At 35.3% G+C, this 17,354-nt stretch overlaps 1 protein-coding gene across 9 annotated transcripts in view; it reads right to left on the reverse strand.

The window, feature by feature from the left end:
* Nucleotides 1-17,354, reverse strand: part of MTDH (metadherin) — a 50,286-nt gene that overhangs the window by 16,381 nt on the left and 16,551 nt on the right. The window contains exons 3-9 of one of the 9 annotated variants that reach the window (XM_084864558.1): nucleotides 14,184-14,255; nucleotides 13,434-13,518; nucleotides 12,479-12,655; nucleotides 11,014-11,079; nucleotides 9,120-9,347; nucleotides 6,675-6,764; nucleotides 3,750-3,848 (exon numbers count right to left, since the gene is read on the reverse strand). In XM_084864558.1, coding sequence (XP_084720684.1) covers nucleotides 3,750-3,848; nucleotides 6,675-6,764; nucleotides 9,120-9,347; nucleotides 11,014-11,079; nucleotides 12,479-12,655; nucleotides 13,434-13,518; nucleotides 14,184-14,255 — 817 coding nt within the window. Of the gene's footprint in view, nucleotides 1-3,749; nucleotides 3,849-6,674; nucleotides 6,765-9,119; nucleotides 9,357-11,013; nucleotides 11,080-12,478; nucleotides 12,656-13,433; nucleotides 13,519-14,183; nucleotides 14,256-17,354 lie in introns of all 9 variants that reach the window. The other 8 variants (XM_084864557.1, XM_084864559.1, XM_084864561.1 and 5 more) reach the window with 8 other exon arrangements.

Raw genomic sequence — 17,354 nt, forward strand, 5'->3', positions numbered from 1 at the left:
TAACTTCTTAGACATAGTTTCCTTAGAACTGCATAGTGTAGCTTCATTCATAATATAGGTCTCTCCATCTATCTATAATAATGAAAGCATAATATGCTAATTAGACAACATCCTTCAGGATGACCTTCTGGACCAGGGGTCCTCAAACTTTTTAAAGTGGGGGCCAGATCACGGTCCCTCAGAGAGCTGGAGGGCCGGACTATATGAACTATTAATTCCTACTGTAACACCTCGGCTGCGCTCACTGCCCAAAAAACCTGGCGGGCCGGATCAGACTCCTCTGCGGGCCGCATGTGGCCCGCGGGCCGTAGTTTGAAGACCCCTGTTCTGGACAAAGCTGGGGCTGCAAGGGACGCTGGTGCTGGCAGCTGAGGAAGGGAGGCCTCCTCTTGCTTTGTGTATCAGGTTTCTAGTTTATAAATCATTTCCTATTTTTCAAAATTCCTCCATTAGTTTTCAAACATCTTTTTTGTTGTTGTTGTTAATCCTCACCAGAGAATATTTTTCCATTGATTTTTAGGGAGGAGGGGGGAAGGAGAGAGGGAGGAAAAAGAAGAGAGGGAGGGGGGGAGGGAAGAGAAAATATCCATGTAAGAGAGACCCAAGGTCTAGGATCAAACCTGCAACCCAAGTATGTGCTCCTGACTGGGAATCGAACCTGTGAACCTTCAGTCTGAGGGCCAACACTCTAACCACTGAACAATACTGACCAGGGATATCAGTATCTTTTCAAAGAACCATATTAGCTGTATTCAAAATGGTAAGCAATGTGTCTCCATTTAACTTGCTTATAGAGTTAAACATCTCATAACTAATCTCTATTTTATCTCAGCAAGAAAATGGCTGTTAGCTGTTTATCAGAATTTAACGAATTAACTTTAATAAAACACAACAATTGCATTAGAAAGACATTCTCGTTTTAAAACACACCATACTAATGAACAGACTAATTTTGCCCCTAGAAGAAGACATCAACAGCAGCACAGAAGCACATATTCAATATTTACTAGAATATTAGAACACAGGGCAGTATTTTAAGTGTATTTTAATGTTCTAATATGTATTATATTATTTAAGCCTCTCAATAATTCTGCCAGGGGAGGGAGGGAGGGAGGGAGGGAAGGAAGGCAGGAGGGAGAGAGGGAGGGAGAACTACTATTTTTACAGATGATGAAACTGAGGCATACAGCCATTAGGGCAAAGACAAAGAAGATTTAAGCGCACATAGTCCTCAAGGGTCATGCTCTGAACCCCTTCATTATGCTGGGCTAACAAAAACAAAGTTCTATTCAAAATCTCACTCCTTATAGGGGTGATGATGATTTTTTTTTTTTAATGGCCAAGATAACTGATAGATTAACATCTACCCTTAAAATATAGATGCTATACTGTAGCATCTTAACCTTATATTCAAGTGCCTGGGTAGAATTAATGCCTTTTTATCAGATAATGTTTTCTATGCCTCAAACCAGACAGTCAATATATATAGATTTAATTGATTTTTAGAGAGAGGGAGAGGGGTAGAGATAGAAACACTGTGGATTGGCTGCCTCCTGCATGCCCCCTACTGGGGGTCAAGCCCGCAACATAGCCATGTGACCTCTTGCTTATGGGTTGACACTCAATCACTGACCCACACCAGATGGCAAAGAGTCAATAAATTAATCATATTATACTGTTAAATGTAAAACTAGTGTATGTGTATGTGTGTACACATTTTGTCGGTTAGTAATCTCAAATATTAAATCATGCCCTCTACAAATTTAGAAGGAATAAGTAAATTCACCGAGTACCAACATTAGCTACATTAAAGAAGACAACACACAAAATAAAATTCACATAGGAAATGAAGTTGAAGAGAAACTCTGAACTTAAAAGACTGCCAATACAACATAACAAGTTTGAGAAAGATGGTATTCCTTATACTCACTACTTTAAATAGAGTCATGTGCATACATTTTTCAGTCTTGTTTTAGCAGCCAATCATATTTTTCGTATTACAAGAATTGTTAAAGAGACGAAAGAGGAGCTGTTCTATCCAAGTTGAGAAGTCTAGAGTCTTGTTTGCTCAGTTCTCCTCAGTTTGCCTCATCCCACAGCTGCCCAAGACATCTTCACCTCCCTCCTGCTATTTTCTTACAATCACTCTATTGTTCTTCAATCACTCCTCAATTCTATTTGGAATAAACTGATCGTTCTTCCCAAAGTTTTTTTTTTTTTGCTCCACTTTACAACTCAATTTAGATTCCAAGATAAGTGACAAGAAAAAGTCCAAGCCATATGAGGTACTATTACATTTTAAAATCTGGACTAGAACTAGGATACACGTTCTAAACCAGAAACTCCAACCTTGAGCTTTCTAATCTTTAGCCAGCAATTCAAGGCTTTTCACAATATGGTCCTCCCTAATATACCTTTTCAACTTCATCTCCCTTAATCTATAAGAATTGTGCTTCAACTAATCTATAGAGAGACTAATCAGTGTATACCACTAATAATCCTTGTGCTGTGTTTCGAGCTTACCTTCACGATTACAATCATCACCAAGGCTGTACCATGTAGTGGTTAAAAGCATGAACTCTGGAGCTAGACTACAAAAGTTTGATATCATCTCCTCCACTTAACTTGAGCTGTGTGGCCAGGGGAAGTTAGATAACTTTTTTTTTTTGCCTCAGTTTCTTAATATGGTAAGTATGGAAAAATAAACATCTACTTCATAGAATTGTTATAAGCATTAAATTAATAGTATTTACAAGACTTAGAGCAGTGTCTGGCCAGTGTGGGTTAGTGGTTGAGCATCAGCCCATGAATCAGGAGGTCATGGGTTCGATTCCTAGTCAGGGCACATCCCCGGGTTGTGGGCTTGATCCCCAGTAGAGGATGTGCAGGAGGAAGCCGATCAATGATTCTCTCTCTCTTCCCCCCCCCCCCTTAAATATGCTTTTATTGATTTCAGAGAGGAAGGGAAAGGGTGAGAGAGATAGAAACATTAATGATGAGAACCATTATCAGTTGCCTCCTGAACGCCCCCTACTGGGGGTTAAGCCCACAACCTGGGCATGTGTCCTTGGACCAGAATCAAACTTCAGTTTGCAGGCTGATGATGCTCTGATCCAAACTGGGTAGGGCCAAAACATCCTTTTAAAAAATTTTAATCAGGGCAAAAATGGTAGAAAACTCCAAAAGTAAATGCTAAATAAATAACAGAAAATAATGTGCTGTAAAAATTCTGAGAAAGTAGTAAATTCTGAGGTTTGGAATTAAAAAGAAAACCAATTTAAAAAAAGAAAAGATAGTATGAGCTTTCTAAGATAAAAACCATTATGTTTTCCCCTTCCTCTTTTTTAAATAATTCCTGCTTTAACCTTCTTATGCTTCTATTAGAAATTAGGCTAACCAAATGGTTTTCTACCAATAAAAAAACTTGCACGCCTCACAAATTCAAAGCCATTCTGATATATTTTAGAACATTCACTTAAAACAAAAATTGTAAAACTAGAGCAACTATAAGACAATTAAATGTTTAAATATAATCTCAATCATAAAAAATGAATTTAGTTTTAATTCTATAAGTATTCAATAATTAGCTTACAAGTAATATATTTGGTATTAGATATTACTATGACCTAAAAGGTTAGAAAATAGGATTAAAATTAAAATATAAAGCATGAATTCAGGAAGCTAGAAATTCTGAAAAATAAACAAACCGCCCCCCCCCCCCCAAACTGATAATTTTTAAAAGGACATACTTAACCCAGACCATTCATCATCGATATAGGGCTGATTACGGCTAACATCCCACTGATAATCAGAAGTGGTAGCCTGAGAAACTGGCTCAGCAGTAGATCCTTAAATAAAAACGAATGCAATAAAATTAAAAATGGAATTTTCTAATTATGTTTCATAACAATTCTATACTTTGCATACGGAGACTTAATTTTTAAAAATTTCTCCTAAAAGAAAAAACTCAGACATTATAAGAGTTAAGATAAAGGAAAAGTAGAATTAAGGGTAATTTTAGATTATATGTGATAATCATTTGATCCAATTCACTAATAAGAAATACATTTTTCCTTAGTACCAATCCATTAGATTTTGTCCTTTATAATATAATTCTTCAAACTAGTTATCTATATATTTCAAAAAGTCAAAAAAGTTTATTGGGGGTACAGGTGCAGGATGGAGGGGGTCAATGGGGAAATCTGTAATACTTTCAACAATATAGATAAATTTTAAAAAAGCTTTATCTCTCTTCTTAATTAAAAATGATAAAGCACAAAAGAAATCCTGGATGTTTCAGGGTAGTCTATATCCTTAGAACCCTGAAGGAGAGAACTAGAAAATGTCTGAGTTTGCTAGAACCTTTTGCCTAAGGAAATATTGAAGAAAGAGAGAGATGATTATTCTAGAGAGTTAAGGCAGTGAGAAGCCAAAGAGATAAGAGAGTTATGCTGGTGGTTTAGACTCTAGAGAAGAAGTTAAATTCAGGTGCATTTAATGAAAAGAGAATACAGCTGACCTTTGAATGATATGGGTTTGAATGGCATGGGTCCACTTATTCACGATTTCTTTTTTTCAGTAAAATTTTGTACTTTCTCTTCCTTATGATTTTCTCAACAGTTTTCATTCTCTAGCTTACTTTATTATAAGACTACAGTATACGATACATATAAAACATACAAAATATGTGTTAACACACTGTTTATGTTTTCAGTAAGTCTTCTGGTCAACAGTTGCCTATCAGTGGTGAAGTTTTGGGGGAGTCAAGTTACATGCGTATTTTCAACTGTGCAGGGATGTATATAAGGGGGTATCAGTGTTCCTAACTCCTGCAATGTTCAAAGGCCAGCTATATTCTAAGTGTTTTCTGTTTCTACTTTTCTTTTTTTGGGTGGGTGGAGAAGAAGTCATATAGCCCTTTAGGAATCTGATAACAGCTGTGGCAGACTACTGTCCAGAACTTACACAAAAAATTGCATATAGTTTTAGAGACATAAATTCATGGTTACCAGGTCAAAACACCCTGCTATACAGCCATAAATTGATTTCAGAATACAAATGTTCTTCATTCAGGATATATATATATACCCCAGGCCTTCTGAATAAGAATCTCTGTATGTATCAGAATCCTTAGATGACTCTGATATTCACTTTGGATTCAGAGCCACTGATATAGAGTTGGTTAAGAAAAATACCTGTTAGTATAAGATACAATCACTTCCTCTGATCAAAGTCTTTACTATCAAATTTTACTAGCACTCCACTAATGTAACTGCTTGATATACTCAATAGTTATATTTTTACGTAACTTTTAACAGAGTAACACTATAAAATTCATATATAATTAGCACATGTACTGCTTAGAGGCCCTCGAGTAACACTGTTGCTGTTTCTTTAGCAGCCCATGCTACTTTCTCTGAATATGTGAAGGGAATAGCATCTATGTTGTACAAAGTCACCAAATGAAGAAGCAATTAACTTGTACTTCTGGAAATAAAATGTATTCTGAGACTACGAATTGGCAAACTATTACCCATAGTCCAAATCCAGCCACCCTTCTTTTGTATACCTATGAGCTAAGAATAATATCAGATTTTTAGGTGGTTGGAAAAAATCAAAATATTATTTCAGAACCAGACACTCCTCTGTTTATGTATCATTTCTGGCTGCTTTCCTGCTATAATGATACAATTCAGTAGTTGCAACAGAGATGGTATGGCTCACAAAGCGTCAAACATTTACTATTGGGCTCTCTACAGAAAATGTTTGCTGACCCCTTTTCTAGACTAGTGACTCCAGACACTGGGGAACCACATAATCAGTGCACTGAGTCCATGAATTCCAACAACAACCAAGTATTACAAACTAAAAATCTCCCATGTTTAAGTAATATCTGTTAGGTACTTATAGTTCCTACACGATTAATAAAAGGCATATCCATTTAAGTTATGCTGAATTTTTAGAAATTTACTAGCAAAAATATACTTTCTAATCAACATATACTCAAGTAAAGTGATTATGTGAGGGCCCATATAACCTGAAAAGTTTCCCTATAAACTTACGATGAATAAGTGAAAATAGAAACAAAATGCCAAATTACAAGTATGGCAGGAGTGCACTAGAACAGCAGAGTAGCTTGATCCTGAAGGAAGGCCTTCCATTTGTACTTGTCTGTGTGCCAAAGCACTTCCAGTCATGTCAGGCCACAGAATCTTATGTCCCCTGCAGAAAGGAACTCGGTCACTTGCAGATTAAGAAATTAGGTCTTGCCGAAACTGGTTTGGCTCAGTGGATAGAGCGTTGGCCTGTGGACTAAAAGGTCTCAGGTTCGATTCCGGTCAGGGGCATGTACCTTGGTTGCAGGTACATTCCCAGTGGGGGGTGAGCGGGAGGCAGCTGGTCGATGTTTTTCTCTCATCAATGTTTCTAACTCTCTATTCCTCTCCCTTCCTCTCTGTAAAAAAATCAATAAAATATATTTAAAAACAAAAAACAAAAAAACAACCCACAAAAAAACTTAGGTCTTCCTTCCCCTTTTATTAAGGCCTCTGTGTCAGTGATATTATACATCTATTATTATATTGATAGCAATACTTGACACTATTTTTCAAATAGCAAGAGCTAAATTAAACAGAAATTTCTTGTTAACTAAATGAAAGACTGTTTTCACATACCAGGAACAGCAGAGTTAAGTGTGAGAGATGCAAAAGAAGCAGAATTCTGTTCAGAGGTATTCATTCCCCTATCCACACTAGACCAAGCAGCTGTTAAAATAAAGAATGTCACTTGGAATCTTCGATTTGCAATGAAACTTGAAAGATTTGTACAGATTTAAAACTATGGTATCAATATTATATAACCTTAGAAAATTAGAACTTAATATAGCAATTGCTACTATTTAGTGAATGTTTGTTATGTACTGGCTCTTTACACCAACCACTTTTAATCTTTAGGGCAAACTTGCTAGCAAAGTTTCAGAGTAGTTAAGTAACTTGCTGACAGCTAGAAAACAGCTGAGCCAAGACTGGAACTTAGGCTGATTTCCAAAGCCTATTATGTTCTTTCTACCATTGCAAACTACCTTATTATCTACCACAATTAAGCTATGACTTTGGGCCAACCACGGGACTTTATACTTGATATTCATTTATCAAATCCTCACAAGTACTTAAATATGAGGTTCATACAGGAGGTTAAATAAACTACCCTAATTTACATAAAAGCCAATGGAAGAATAGAGATTCATACCAAATTGATCTATTTGAAGTAATCCATGCTTATTCCACTAGATCATGCTATCTTCTCAACATTTCCAAGAGATTTCTTACTTCTATATGAATATTTTAAGGAGCATATACATCTATATTGTCAGACACTCCTGAGCAAATCTAATTTCCCAGTTCTCTTTCAACAAAGGTCCTAATCCATCTAAGCAGGAACTCTAATCTGCTGCTTAATTTAATCTGTAACAACATTAAGCAAATACCACCTAATTTATGTCCTAATTATGAAAATGCCACATAGCTTTTGTAAGTAAGTTGCAAATAGGTCACAGTTCTTAACATTACTTGATAAAACTTGACCATTGGTTGCTTTACAGCATAGAAATTTATGCTTTCTTCATGATTGAAACTAGCTGGGAATTTAGGGAATGTTTCTTCTTCCAAATTTTGGTATTCCTACAATTTTTGGATATTGTAGAGGGAGGAGGGGAGAGCAAGCTTAAGAACAGTGTTAGTAAATGATCAAAAGTTTGCTTCTTGGAGAACATCAGTCAACATGAGTCTTTCTAAGCTTAAAAGTGATGGGAAAAGCAAATAACATAGGAGGAAGCCATTTTTTTCTACTTAAACTAAACGGAATATACTAACAAAAATTATCTGGCAAGCCAACAGAAAAAAATATCTTTGATACACAGAAATTACAACTTAATAAAAAAAACACTAAGAAGCAAAGAACATGAATAGAAATTCATAAAAGAAATAGACATAATCAAGAAAGTTGTGAAAATATGTAATACTTTTAACAATAAAGATTTAATTTAAAAAAAGTTGTGAAAAATATTCAGCCTCATCAATAATTAAAAAAAATTAACCAAAAACAATGTATATTCTTTTTGCTTATCAATTAGAAAAGATTTTTAGAAACAAGAATACCCAACCTTAGTCAGCATATGACAAATGGCACTCATACTGGTACTGATATATAAATTAGAACTCTCTTAGAAAATATATTAATATGTCATGTAGCATTATAAACATTCATATTATTCCCTTTAATATAATATCACTCCCAAGAATCTATCCTAAAGAAATAATCCCAAAACAAATATATTCAATGCAATGCTATTTATAGTGATTAAAAAAACAGAAAAATTATTTCTCTAATAACGTGTAAGTATTGAGTAACTTATGCTATGCTTATACAATGTATGATAGGACCATTAAATAAAAACACTTACAAAATGGGAAATGTTTATGTAATAATGGTAAGTGGGATGTGGGAACATAAAAATGCCTATCTGACTTGGATTATGTAAAAGAAAAATTATACATGGCGGGGTGGGCAGGGGAAGGCCATAAAATACACAAAAACACAGTGGTTGGCATTGGGTGGTGTAGTAACACTGAGTTTTTTCTTCTCTTTCTGCAGTTTTCCATATTAAACATGCATTTCTTTTCATAATACACCCACCCACCCCTAAAATTAAGTTGCTTTTAATTTGATGGCTCTCAACAGAATAAAGCTCAACTACTGATCTTTGTCTTTAAAACCCAGGGGGAAAATTAGTTACAAAGAGGCATTAAACTATTGAAATTAATAAAAAGACTGGTCACACATTACACTTATTACATCACTAAAAATATAATTATATCAGTTAGCTACATGGGTAATCAAAATATGATAAAGTATGTGAAAGCAGTAAAGAGCAAAATAATAAATGCTATTATTTACTTAGTTTGCTCCATAAGAAGGACCTGAGATGAGTTAATTATTGCTATTATTTCTGAATGGTATTACTAATTTTTATACTCATGGATCTTTTTTCATTCCTGGGAAATTCCCAATGTACCAGTTAAACAATTTTAAGCGAATTTAAAAATTCTAACATATCTTACCAATACCAGAAAAAATGGAACGGTCACTCCAACTCCTTCCCCAGTCCTTTCCATTCACATTAGTATCTCCGGTGTCTTGACCCCAAGCAGCTGGCTCAGTTTTCCTCTTGCCTGCGGAAGCAGGTGAAACAGAATTCCACTTCTCCTCCCCTGCACTTATCTGTGAGGAGAGTTTTATAGACTTTTCATTCCAGCCTCCTCCATTTACAGTGAGGGTTTCATTCAATCCTGAAGAAACTTAAAGAAAGAAAATAAAGATTAAAAACTGATACATGACTCTTTGTTAAAAATGGGATATTTTCAAATTTCTAGGATTGCTCAGTTTTTATTTATCACTCATTATTTCCCCATACTGCCCTCTAAATAGCCTGAGCTTAGAAGAAAAAAATAAAGAATTTAAAAAGTGACATGACCAGCATAAATGACTTTTAATTTAAAAACTAAGGAGGGGTTTGGCCTTACGTAATATATACTCACTAATGTTTTCAACAGCAGAATGACTTGTTCAAAGGAAATGCAACAGAACAAAAAGGAAAACAACATAGTCTGTATACTCAGAATACTTACCCACTAAAAATATAAAGACTTCGTCTTAATTACAGGTTCTTTACTTAAATATTTACATATATACTATGTATAAAGCAGTAATTCTAAAATCATTAAAATCAATTGAAAATGTTTTCCTTTTTTTTCATGCATGAAAGATGTTTACTGCAACATTGTTTATAATATTAGAAATGAAAAGTAACCTCACATTACATCCAGCCTGCTTCTACACCTTTTTGTTAAGTGAAAATTTTCTTAAAAGTAGACACTGGAGCCCTAGCTGGTTTGGCTCAGTAAACAGAACATTGGCCCGAGGCCTGAAGAGTCCCAGGTTCGATTCCAGTCAAGGGCACATGTCCAGGTGGCAGCCAATCAATGACTTTCTTTCATCATTGATGCTTCTATTTCTACCTCTTTCTCCCTCTCCCTTCCTCTCTGAAATCAATAAAAATTTTTTTTAAAAAAAGTAGACTCTGGAGCCTCAGCCCAGACAAATTAAAATCAGAATCTCTGGGGGTGGAACACAGACGTCAGTATGTATGTACATATATATTTGTATACAATTACATGTGCTTATGTGTTTGTATGTATATATAAATGCATGCGTGTATGTGTGTGTGTGTGTGTGTATATATACACACACAAGTCTGTGTTCCTCTTTAAATTCATGATCGCTATTCTTTAAGCTTCCTAAATGATTTTAATGTATAGCCAGGACTCAGAACCATGGGAAAGAAGAAAGCTGATAGTGTTAAAAACAAGCCTAAAATGAGAAGATGCCTTTTCATTTCTGAGTTTAAGTTGTACTACAACAATTTAATTTTTAAGTAAGGTATTTAATTCAATATTTATCACAAATAAGTAAATAAAGTGCGTTTTCTATTTGTGAAGTACTGTATAATTTAGACTATACTTATTGTGAAATACTTGATAGTGTTAAGGAAGCAGTTTCAAAGGTTATAGGTACTAGGGATTTTTTTTTTGTAATAAAGAGTGGAAAAGCCTTTATGTGCCTATATTAAACCCAAGTCCAAGAAAATCCTTCTTTTCTCCACTGGCTTAAATGAGGCAAGCAAGAATCAAAACGGCATATAAACTATTATTAAAAGAATGTTTTCACATATGGAGGAGAGAGGGAAACAACTAGAACATATCAAATACTATTGGAAGTGGGCGTGATTTTACTTTTTATTTATTTCTAAAATCTCTTGACGGTGACTATGTTACTTTAGTAATTAAAAACCATTAAGCCCTTTCCCTTTCTGTCATTCATGTGAGGAAAGAGACATGCCTGTAAAGTTTCTATTTTGATGGGCCTTCAATTTAAGTTACATGTAATTTCTCTCACCCTGACGTGTAGGATCTCCTTTTCCAGACTTAAAGTTGCTAACTTGAACATTTAGATGAGATTCACCTGGTTGAAATAAAAATAAAATTTATTTAATACTAAATAGGCCACTATGCACATTAAGTTAGGAGTAACATACAAATCAATTTTCTTACTATTTATAATAAATTGTTCCTTTAAGCACTAAATTCTTTCACTGGAAAAGAGCCATTTTTACTCACAATGTAATTTTACATGTCCTTAAGGAATTTAGTTCTTTAGTTACCATATTCTGAGTCAATGAAAATGACAACAAAGGACCTGGAAAATTTCCCAAGTAAATAGAGCCTGCTCTTATATAACGGTTAATCAAGATTCTTTTAAGTAGGAACTAGAGAACTGGGCTCTGTAATTGAATTCAACTTTGCCACCTCATTTTGCTACCACAATACCAGCTGCCACTTCAACAATCCTGGAAATAAGCACATCAACTAAAGAACTCTGTCAGTATTTGGGACCAGGACTTAGAAAATGTGGCACGAGGTGAGAATACATGTTTTAACAAACATACAATTTCTCTGACACTAAAAAGCATAATGATCACAATGTATCACAAAACCAGCATGTCACAGGATTGTGCTAGCAAGGAAGGCATGCATACGACAATTGAAAAAGGGTGACCAGCAGAAACACTAAAGTATGGCTAATATGTAACAGTGAAAATGGATAAGTAGATGTCATTTCTGTACCAAAACAATAAATTCCACCAATTCATCAAGCAAAAATGTAAAAAGGGAACAAACCCAAGAAAGTGATCTAGAGACAAATGCGGGGTGGGGAGGCAATTAATAAAAAGATGAAAAAGGTAAGTCAATTTCTTAAAGCAAGCTGAACAGTATAACTCTGCTGACTGATGTCTTCAGGGTAAAAATGATGGCAATGTAAAGAGCTACCAAGAAGTTATAACTATTAGATAATCTGAACATTGGAGATACTTGGGAAGAACCTCTGAAGTTCCAATCTAGCTTTATCAAACACCTACAGCATTCTCAAACATTTGGGGTTGTGAGAAATACAGATAGAACCTGCACTGCCAGAACATGCTTGTTTCATCTTGGAATAAAAGCACCACATGCAGAACAATGACAAATAATTGCATTTAACATATTATACACTATAAGAAATGGAGATGTAAGAGAGTTGGGGCAAAGCAATATACACGAGAAAAAAGAGATAACATCATTTTCTCATGCGACTCAAGTCAATTTTAATGTAATAGGCCATTCTTTAAGCAGTATATAACAAATAACCACTGCTGGTATCAGAAAAACCAAGACGTGGTCCACAATGCTCTCACAAAGAAGGGTCTACCAGCACAATGATGTAACTAGTTCAAAATAATCAGATTTTTACTAAATGATATTTTTGTACATTAGATTTAAAGAAGTTGGATTTGATGTATCACTCTTACATTCCACTAATATACCTTTATTCTTCTTGGAACCAACAGGAAATGATGCGGTTGTAAGCTGATCGGTGGTAACTGTGATGGTATTTTCTATCCCAGGGATAGTTGAATCCAATGAACCAGAGTCAGTCTGTACCTTATCACGTTTACGTTGCTGTCGTTTTTCTCTGTGACTAATTTTAGTTTCCCAGGCTCCTGACATAGCCCCAGAAAAAAAAATGTTATTCAGTAAGGGGAAAACAAAAAAGTTGTAATGTTGTGTTGTGTTGTGTTTTTTTTTTTTTTTTTGCATTTTTTGGGAGGTTTGGGGGAGAAAAAGGGAAATGGAGCAGTGCACACAAGATAGCATGATAAATTTAGATATTAACTGTTATTTAATAGGAGTGCTGATTATAACAATTTATCCTAAGATTTATTCTAATCTCAATATATTGTTTTAGGCAGCTAATTGCCATTATTTAGTCTCATAATTTTAATCAAATCTATCTCCTATAGCTTAGAAAAAAATGACACAGAAGTCATCTTGTATATTTTTCTTTTGCTCAATAGAACTGATAGGAGAGTGTTATACATAACTACTAATAAATGGGCTTATTAGGCAATAACAATAAATGCTCACTCAAAAAAATTGTGCACAGCCTTCTAGGGATAGCATATTTAAGAACAATGAGGGAAAACCTAAACTATATCTAGAAAACAAAGTCAAAACAAATGGCTTTTTAATTGCTCAAGATATTGAGTTAGACCTTAAGTTTTAAGACAGTTCCTTTTAGGAAAAGCACTGTTAGATCCTTAATTTAGATAACGAAGTGTTTCCTAACAATGTCATAGATCTCTACATTAAGATCTATAGTCATTAAAAAGAAGAGCTAGATACAGATTAAACAAAACAAACGCAACTTTAATATAATGCACCTTGGTAAAAAAAAAAAAATAAATTTTTTTTCTACAGTCCTTTCACTTGCTCAAGTACCTTCATCAACTTCCTTCCCATCATGGCGTGAACTGTTTTGCACTGCTTTAGCATCTGACTTTGATTTCTTCTTATTTTTCTTTGACTGAAAGTAAAATAAAATGTTACTTAATATTTCATGTTTTGAAAAGGTAGGAGTCAGTAAAATACATAATGTATGATACTGGCAATCAAAAAAATTAATGTTTGATCTAAAAAATTAACATACTAAAATGGCAATAATACAAGGTTATCATTTATTGAGTAGTTACTAAATGCTAAGTATTTTACACTACTTTTTTTATTCCTTAAAAAAACTCAATGGAAAAGGTATTATTCCTATTTTAGAGATGAGAAAATGAAGACTTAGAGATGTTAAATATTAAAGAGACTGTTCTGGGTCACACAGTAAATCGTTGAGTCAAATTTGGAAATAGGTCTATCTGGCTCCAAAGTCTGTGCCCTCAAACATCATGCTATCCTAATTTAAATAATAAATAAAGTGCAATAATTTGGTGTTTTTAAAGCATTAAAATAAAAACCTAATGCTAGTGTTCAGAAGAAAAATGATGTCCGATTAATGGGTTTGGATTTCATAAAGACTGTTGGCATACCCTATGTATAACAAATTGAGTCAATTGTACAAAGTAGGTAATATTTTGTCAGTTTAAAAGCAATGTGCAGCCCTAACCAGTTTGGCTCAGTGGATAGAGCATCGGCCTGCATGCAGACTAAAAGGTCTCAGGTTCAATTCCAGTCAAGGGCATGTACCTGAGTTGCGGACACATCCCCAGTAGGTGTGAAAGAGGCAGCCGATCGATGTTTCTCTATCTCCCTTCCTCTCTGTAAAAAAATCAATAAAATATATTTAAAAAAATAAAATAAAAGCAATGTGCAAATACCTAGAATTTGTAAATACAGGGTGGGGCAAAAGTAGGCTTACAGTTGTTCATATGGAAAATCTATCTATATAATCGAGGAATATGCAAATTAGTCAGGATGCCATAATGCCTCGACCGAACAGCAGGGACCTGAAGCTACATGGTGCCTGGCCAGAGTGAGGGACCTAAGGCCATGCCCCCCGCCTGGTGGGGCTTGACAGGGGACCTCAGGCTGCGCCCTCCTGCCCAGCCAGGCCGGTGGACCTGAGTTCTCTTACCCCCTCACCCCCCCGGCCCCCAGGGGCTTGACAGGGGTGGGGCCAGCAGGGTTTGGGTCTCCTGTGCTTTCGAAGCACATGTGGGTAGTGGGCGGGGTCTTGACTCTAGGTCCCACAGTGCACCCCAGACTCTGACAGGAGGGAGATTTTTATGTACATTTTACTAATTTTCTTTCACCTCTGACACTTCTATTATAGAGAAAGGGCAAACAGCCATATTAAAATATTTCCTTTAATTAATTCCCTTTGAATGTGCATAAATTTCATGCACTGAGCCACTAGTAATACAATAAAGAATATAAGAAATTAACTGTGTTTTGTGTAATCCTAACTGTAAACCTACTTTGCCCCAACCTGTAGCAGATGCTTAATAATTCATTTAAGAAAAAACACACAAGACACGGACGTTTTGGAATGGCCTGCCAACTCCCTTCTGCTAATATTTTCTTATTTCAAAAGCTTACTAATAAACTTCTAAAAGCCACAATTTCTATATTTAGATTGTTTCCAGAAAATTAGTAGACATAAGTGGTTATTTATACTTTGTATTCACTCATTTAACTATTTATTGAGATTAACTATGTGCATATTGTTGCATACTGTCTTAAAGTTTATAACTAAAAAGAGATTGTATCTTCTTAAGTCTTTTTTATGGGTAAGCAGTAAAAAGACTGAGTAAGGCAAGAAATGACATCTAACTGCTTTTTCTATCAATAAACTACTTGCAAATATTCTCAAGTAACATGACCTCTTAAAGGTGATTATAAATTATCTTTGATAATGGGAGCATATAAAAATTATTAAATTTTGTTTACATTCCCCATAGTTCATTTGAATTTGTTTGTTTTGTTGTATGTTTTTATTATCATTAATATGTATCATGTATAATGTCCTATTTTATCACATCTACCAAACCAGGTTCATATTCACTTTTTAAAAATTAAGAAATCAGAAGTTGCATAACTACCATCATTATCCAATCCAGAACATTTTCATCATCTCAAAAAAGAAATGTGACACCCAATAGCAGTCCCTCCTTGCCACCTTTTCCCCAGTGGCACCCACCATGAGTCTTCTGATGGTCTCTGATATCCACTCTTAAGTAAAGATAGCAACACTGAGCATCTGTCAATACACCGTCTAGAGTAGTGGTTCCCAACGTGGGCCAATTTGATTTTTAGGGGGGGCAATTTGAGAATGAGTTATTAACAGTGAATTTTTTGCATTTCTTATGGTTATAGGGGCCTCATATACAGCATATAAATATATATCCTATATAATAAAGAGCTAATATGCTAGATGGTGGAAGGACCTTCTGGAATGACCAGTGGGTGAGTGGGGGAGGGGCCTTGAGGGCCAAGCCCCTCACACGAATTTCGTGCACTGGGCCTCTAGTTGTGACACATTTATGCATTTCAATTCTCTGTTATATGTTTTGAAACTTTATTTGCTATTTTTTCATATCACTTCATATTATTATTTCTTTAACAATTTAAGTGATTTCTTCCTCATTACTTTAACTGTCCTTTCATTCTTTTATTTTCCTCTTTCATTGATGCCATGTTCTTTGGAAGCTTGTTTAGGCTAAGTTAATGGCCTTTTAGGCCTCTTCCATGTGAAGAGGAGTTCACTTTTTGAATAATAAGAATTATATGTCATTGGGGGGGCATCAGGATTTTAGAGATGATTAGGTGGGGCATGGCCAAAAACCAAAAAAGGTTGGGACCACTGGTCTAGAGAATGGGTTGGCAAACTTTTCCTATAAAAACAGTAAATATTTTAGGCTTTGTAGACCATATGATTATACATGTAGCAACCACACAACCCTGCCACTGTAGCATGAAAGTAGCCATCTACAGTATATAACTGAATGGGTGTGACTGTGTTCCAATAAAATATTAACAAAAATAGACACCTGGCTTGATTTGGAGAGTTGGGAGTTTGTCAACCCCTGATCTGGAGCAGTACTGACCAATAGAAGCACATATGTAATTTAAAATTTTCTAAGACACGTGTTGAAAAGTGAAGAGAAATAGATAACATTAATTTTAATAAAACATTTATTCCAACACATCCAAAGTACTATCATTTTGAAATTTAATCAGTAAAAAAACACACCTAATAAGAGTAAGAGCAGCCAGCCAAGACCGGTTTGGCTCAATGGATAGAGCGTCGGCTTGGGGACTGAAAGGTCCCGGGTTCGATTCCGGTCAAGGGCATGTACCTTGGTTGCGGGCGCATCCCCAGTAGGGGGTGTGCAAGAGGCAGCTGATCGATGTCTATCTCTCATCGATGTTTCTAACTCTCTATCTCTCTCCCTTCCTCTCTGTACAAAATCAACAAAATATATTAAAAAAAAAACAAAAACAAAAAAAAGAGTAAGAGCAGCCAAAACCGGTTTGGCTCAGTGGATAGAGCGTTGGCCTGAGGACTGAAAGGTCCCAGGTTTGATTGCTGTCAAGGGCATGTACATTGGTTGTGGGCACATCCCCAGTGGGGGTGTGCAGGAGGCAGGAGGCAGCTGGTCGATGTTTCTCTCATCATCGATGTTTCTAGCTCTCTATCCCTCTCCCTTCCTCTCTGTGAAAAATCAATAAAAAAAAAATAAATCAATAAAAAAAAAAAAAAGAGTAAGAGCAAGACTGCTTAAACAGCCACATGTGGCAAGTGGCTACCATACTGGACAATGCAAAACTATAGGAACTAACTAAAAGTGGTACTCCATTTTACTTATAAGAAAACTGAGGCCATAAAGCAGTAGTTCTCAACCTTTCTAATGCTGT

This window comes from Pipistrellus hanaki (genome assembly GCF_964339955.1).
Source record: "Pipistrellus hanaki genome assembly, chromosome: 17".
Lineage (NCBI taxonomy): Eukaryota > Metazoa > Chordata > Mammalia > Chiroptera > Vespertilionidae > Pipistrellus > Pipistrellus hanaki.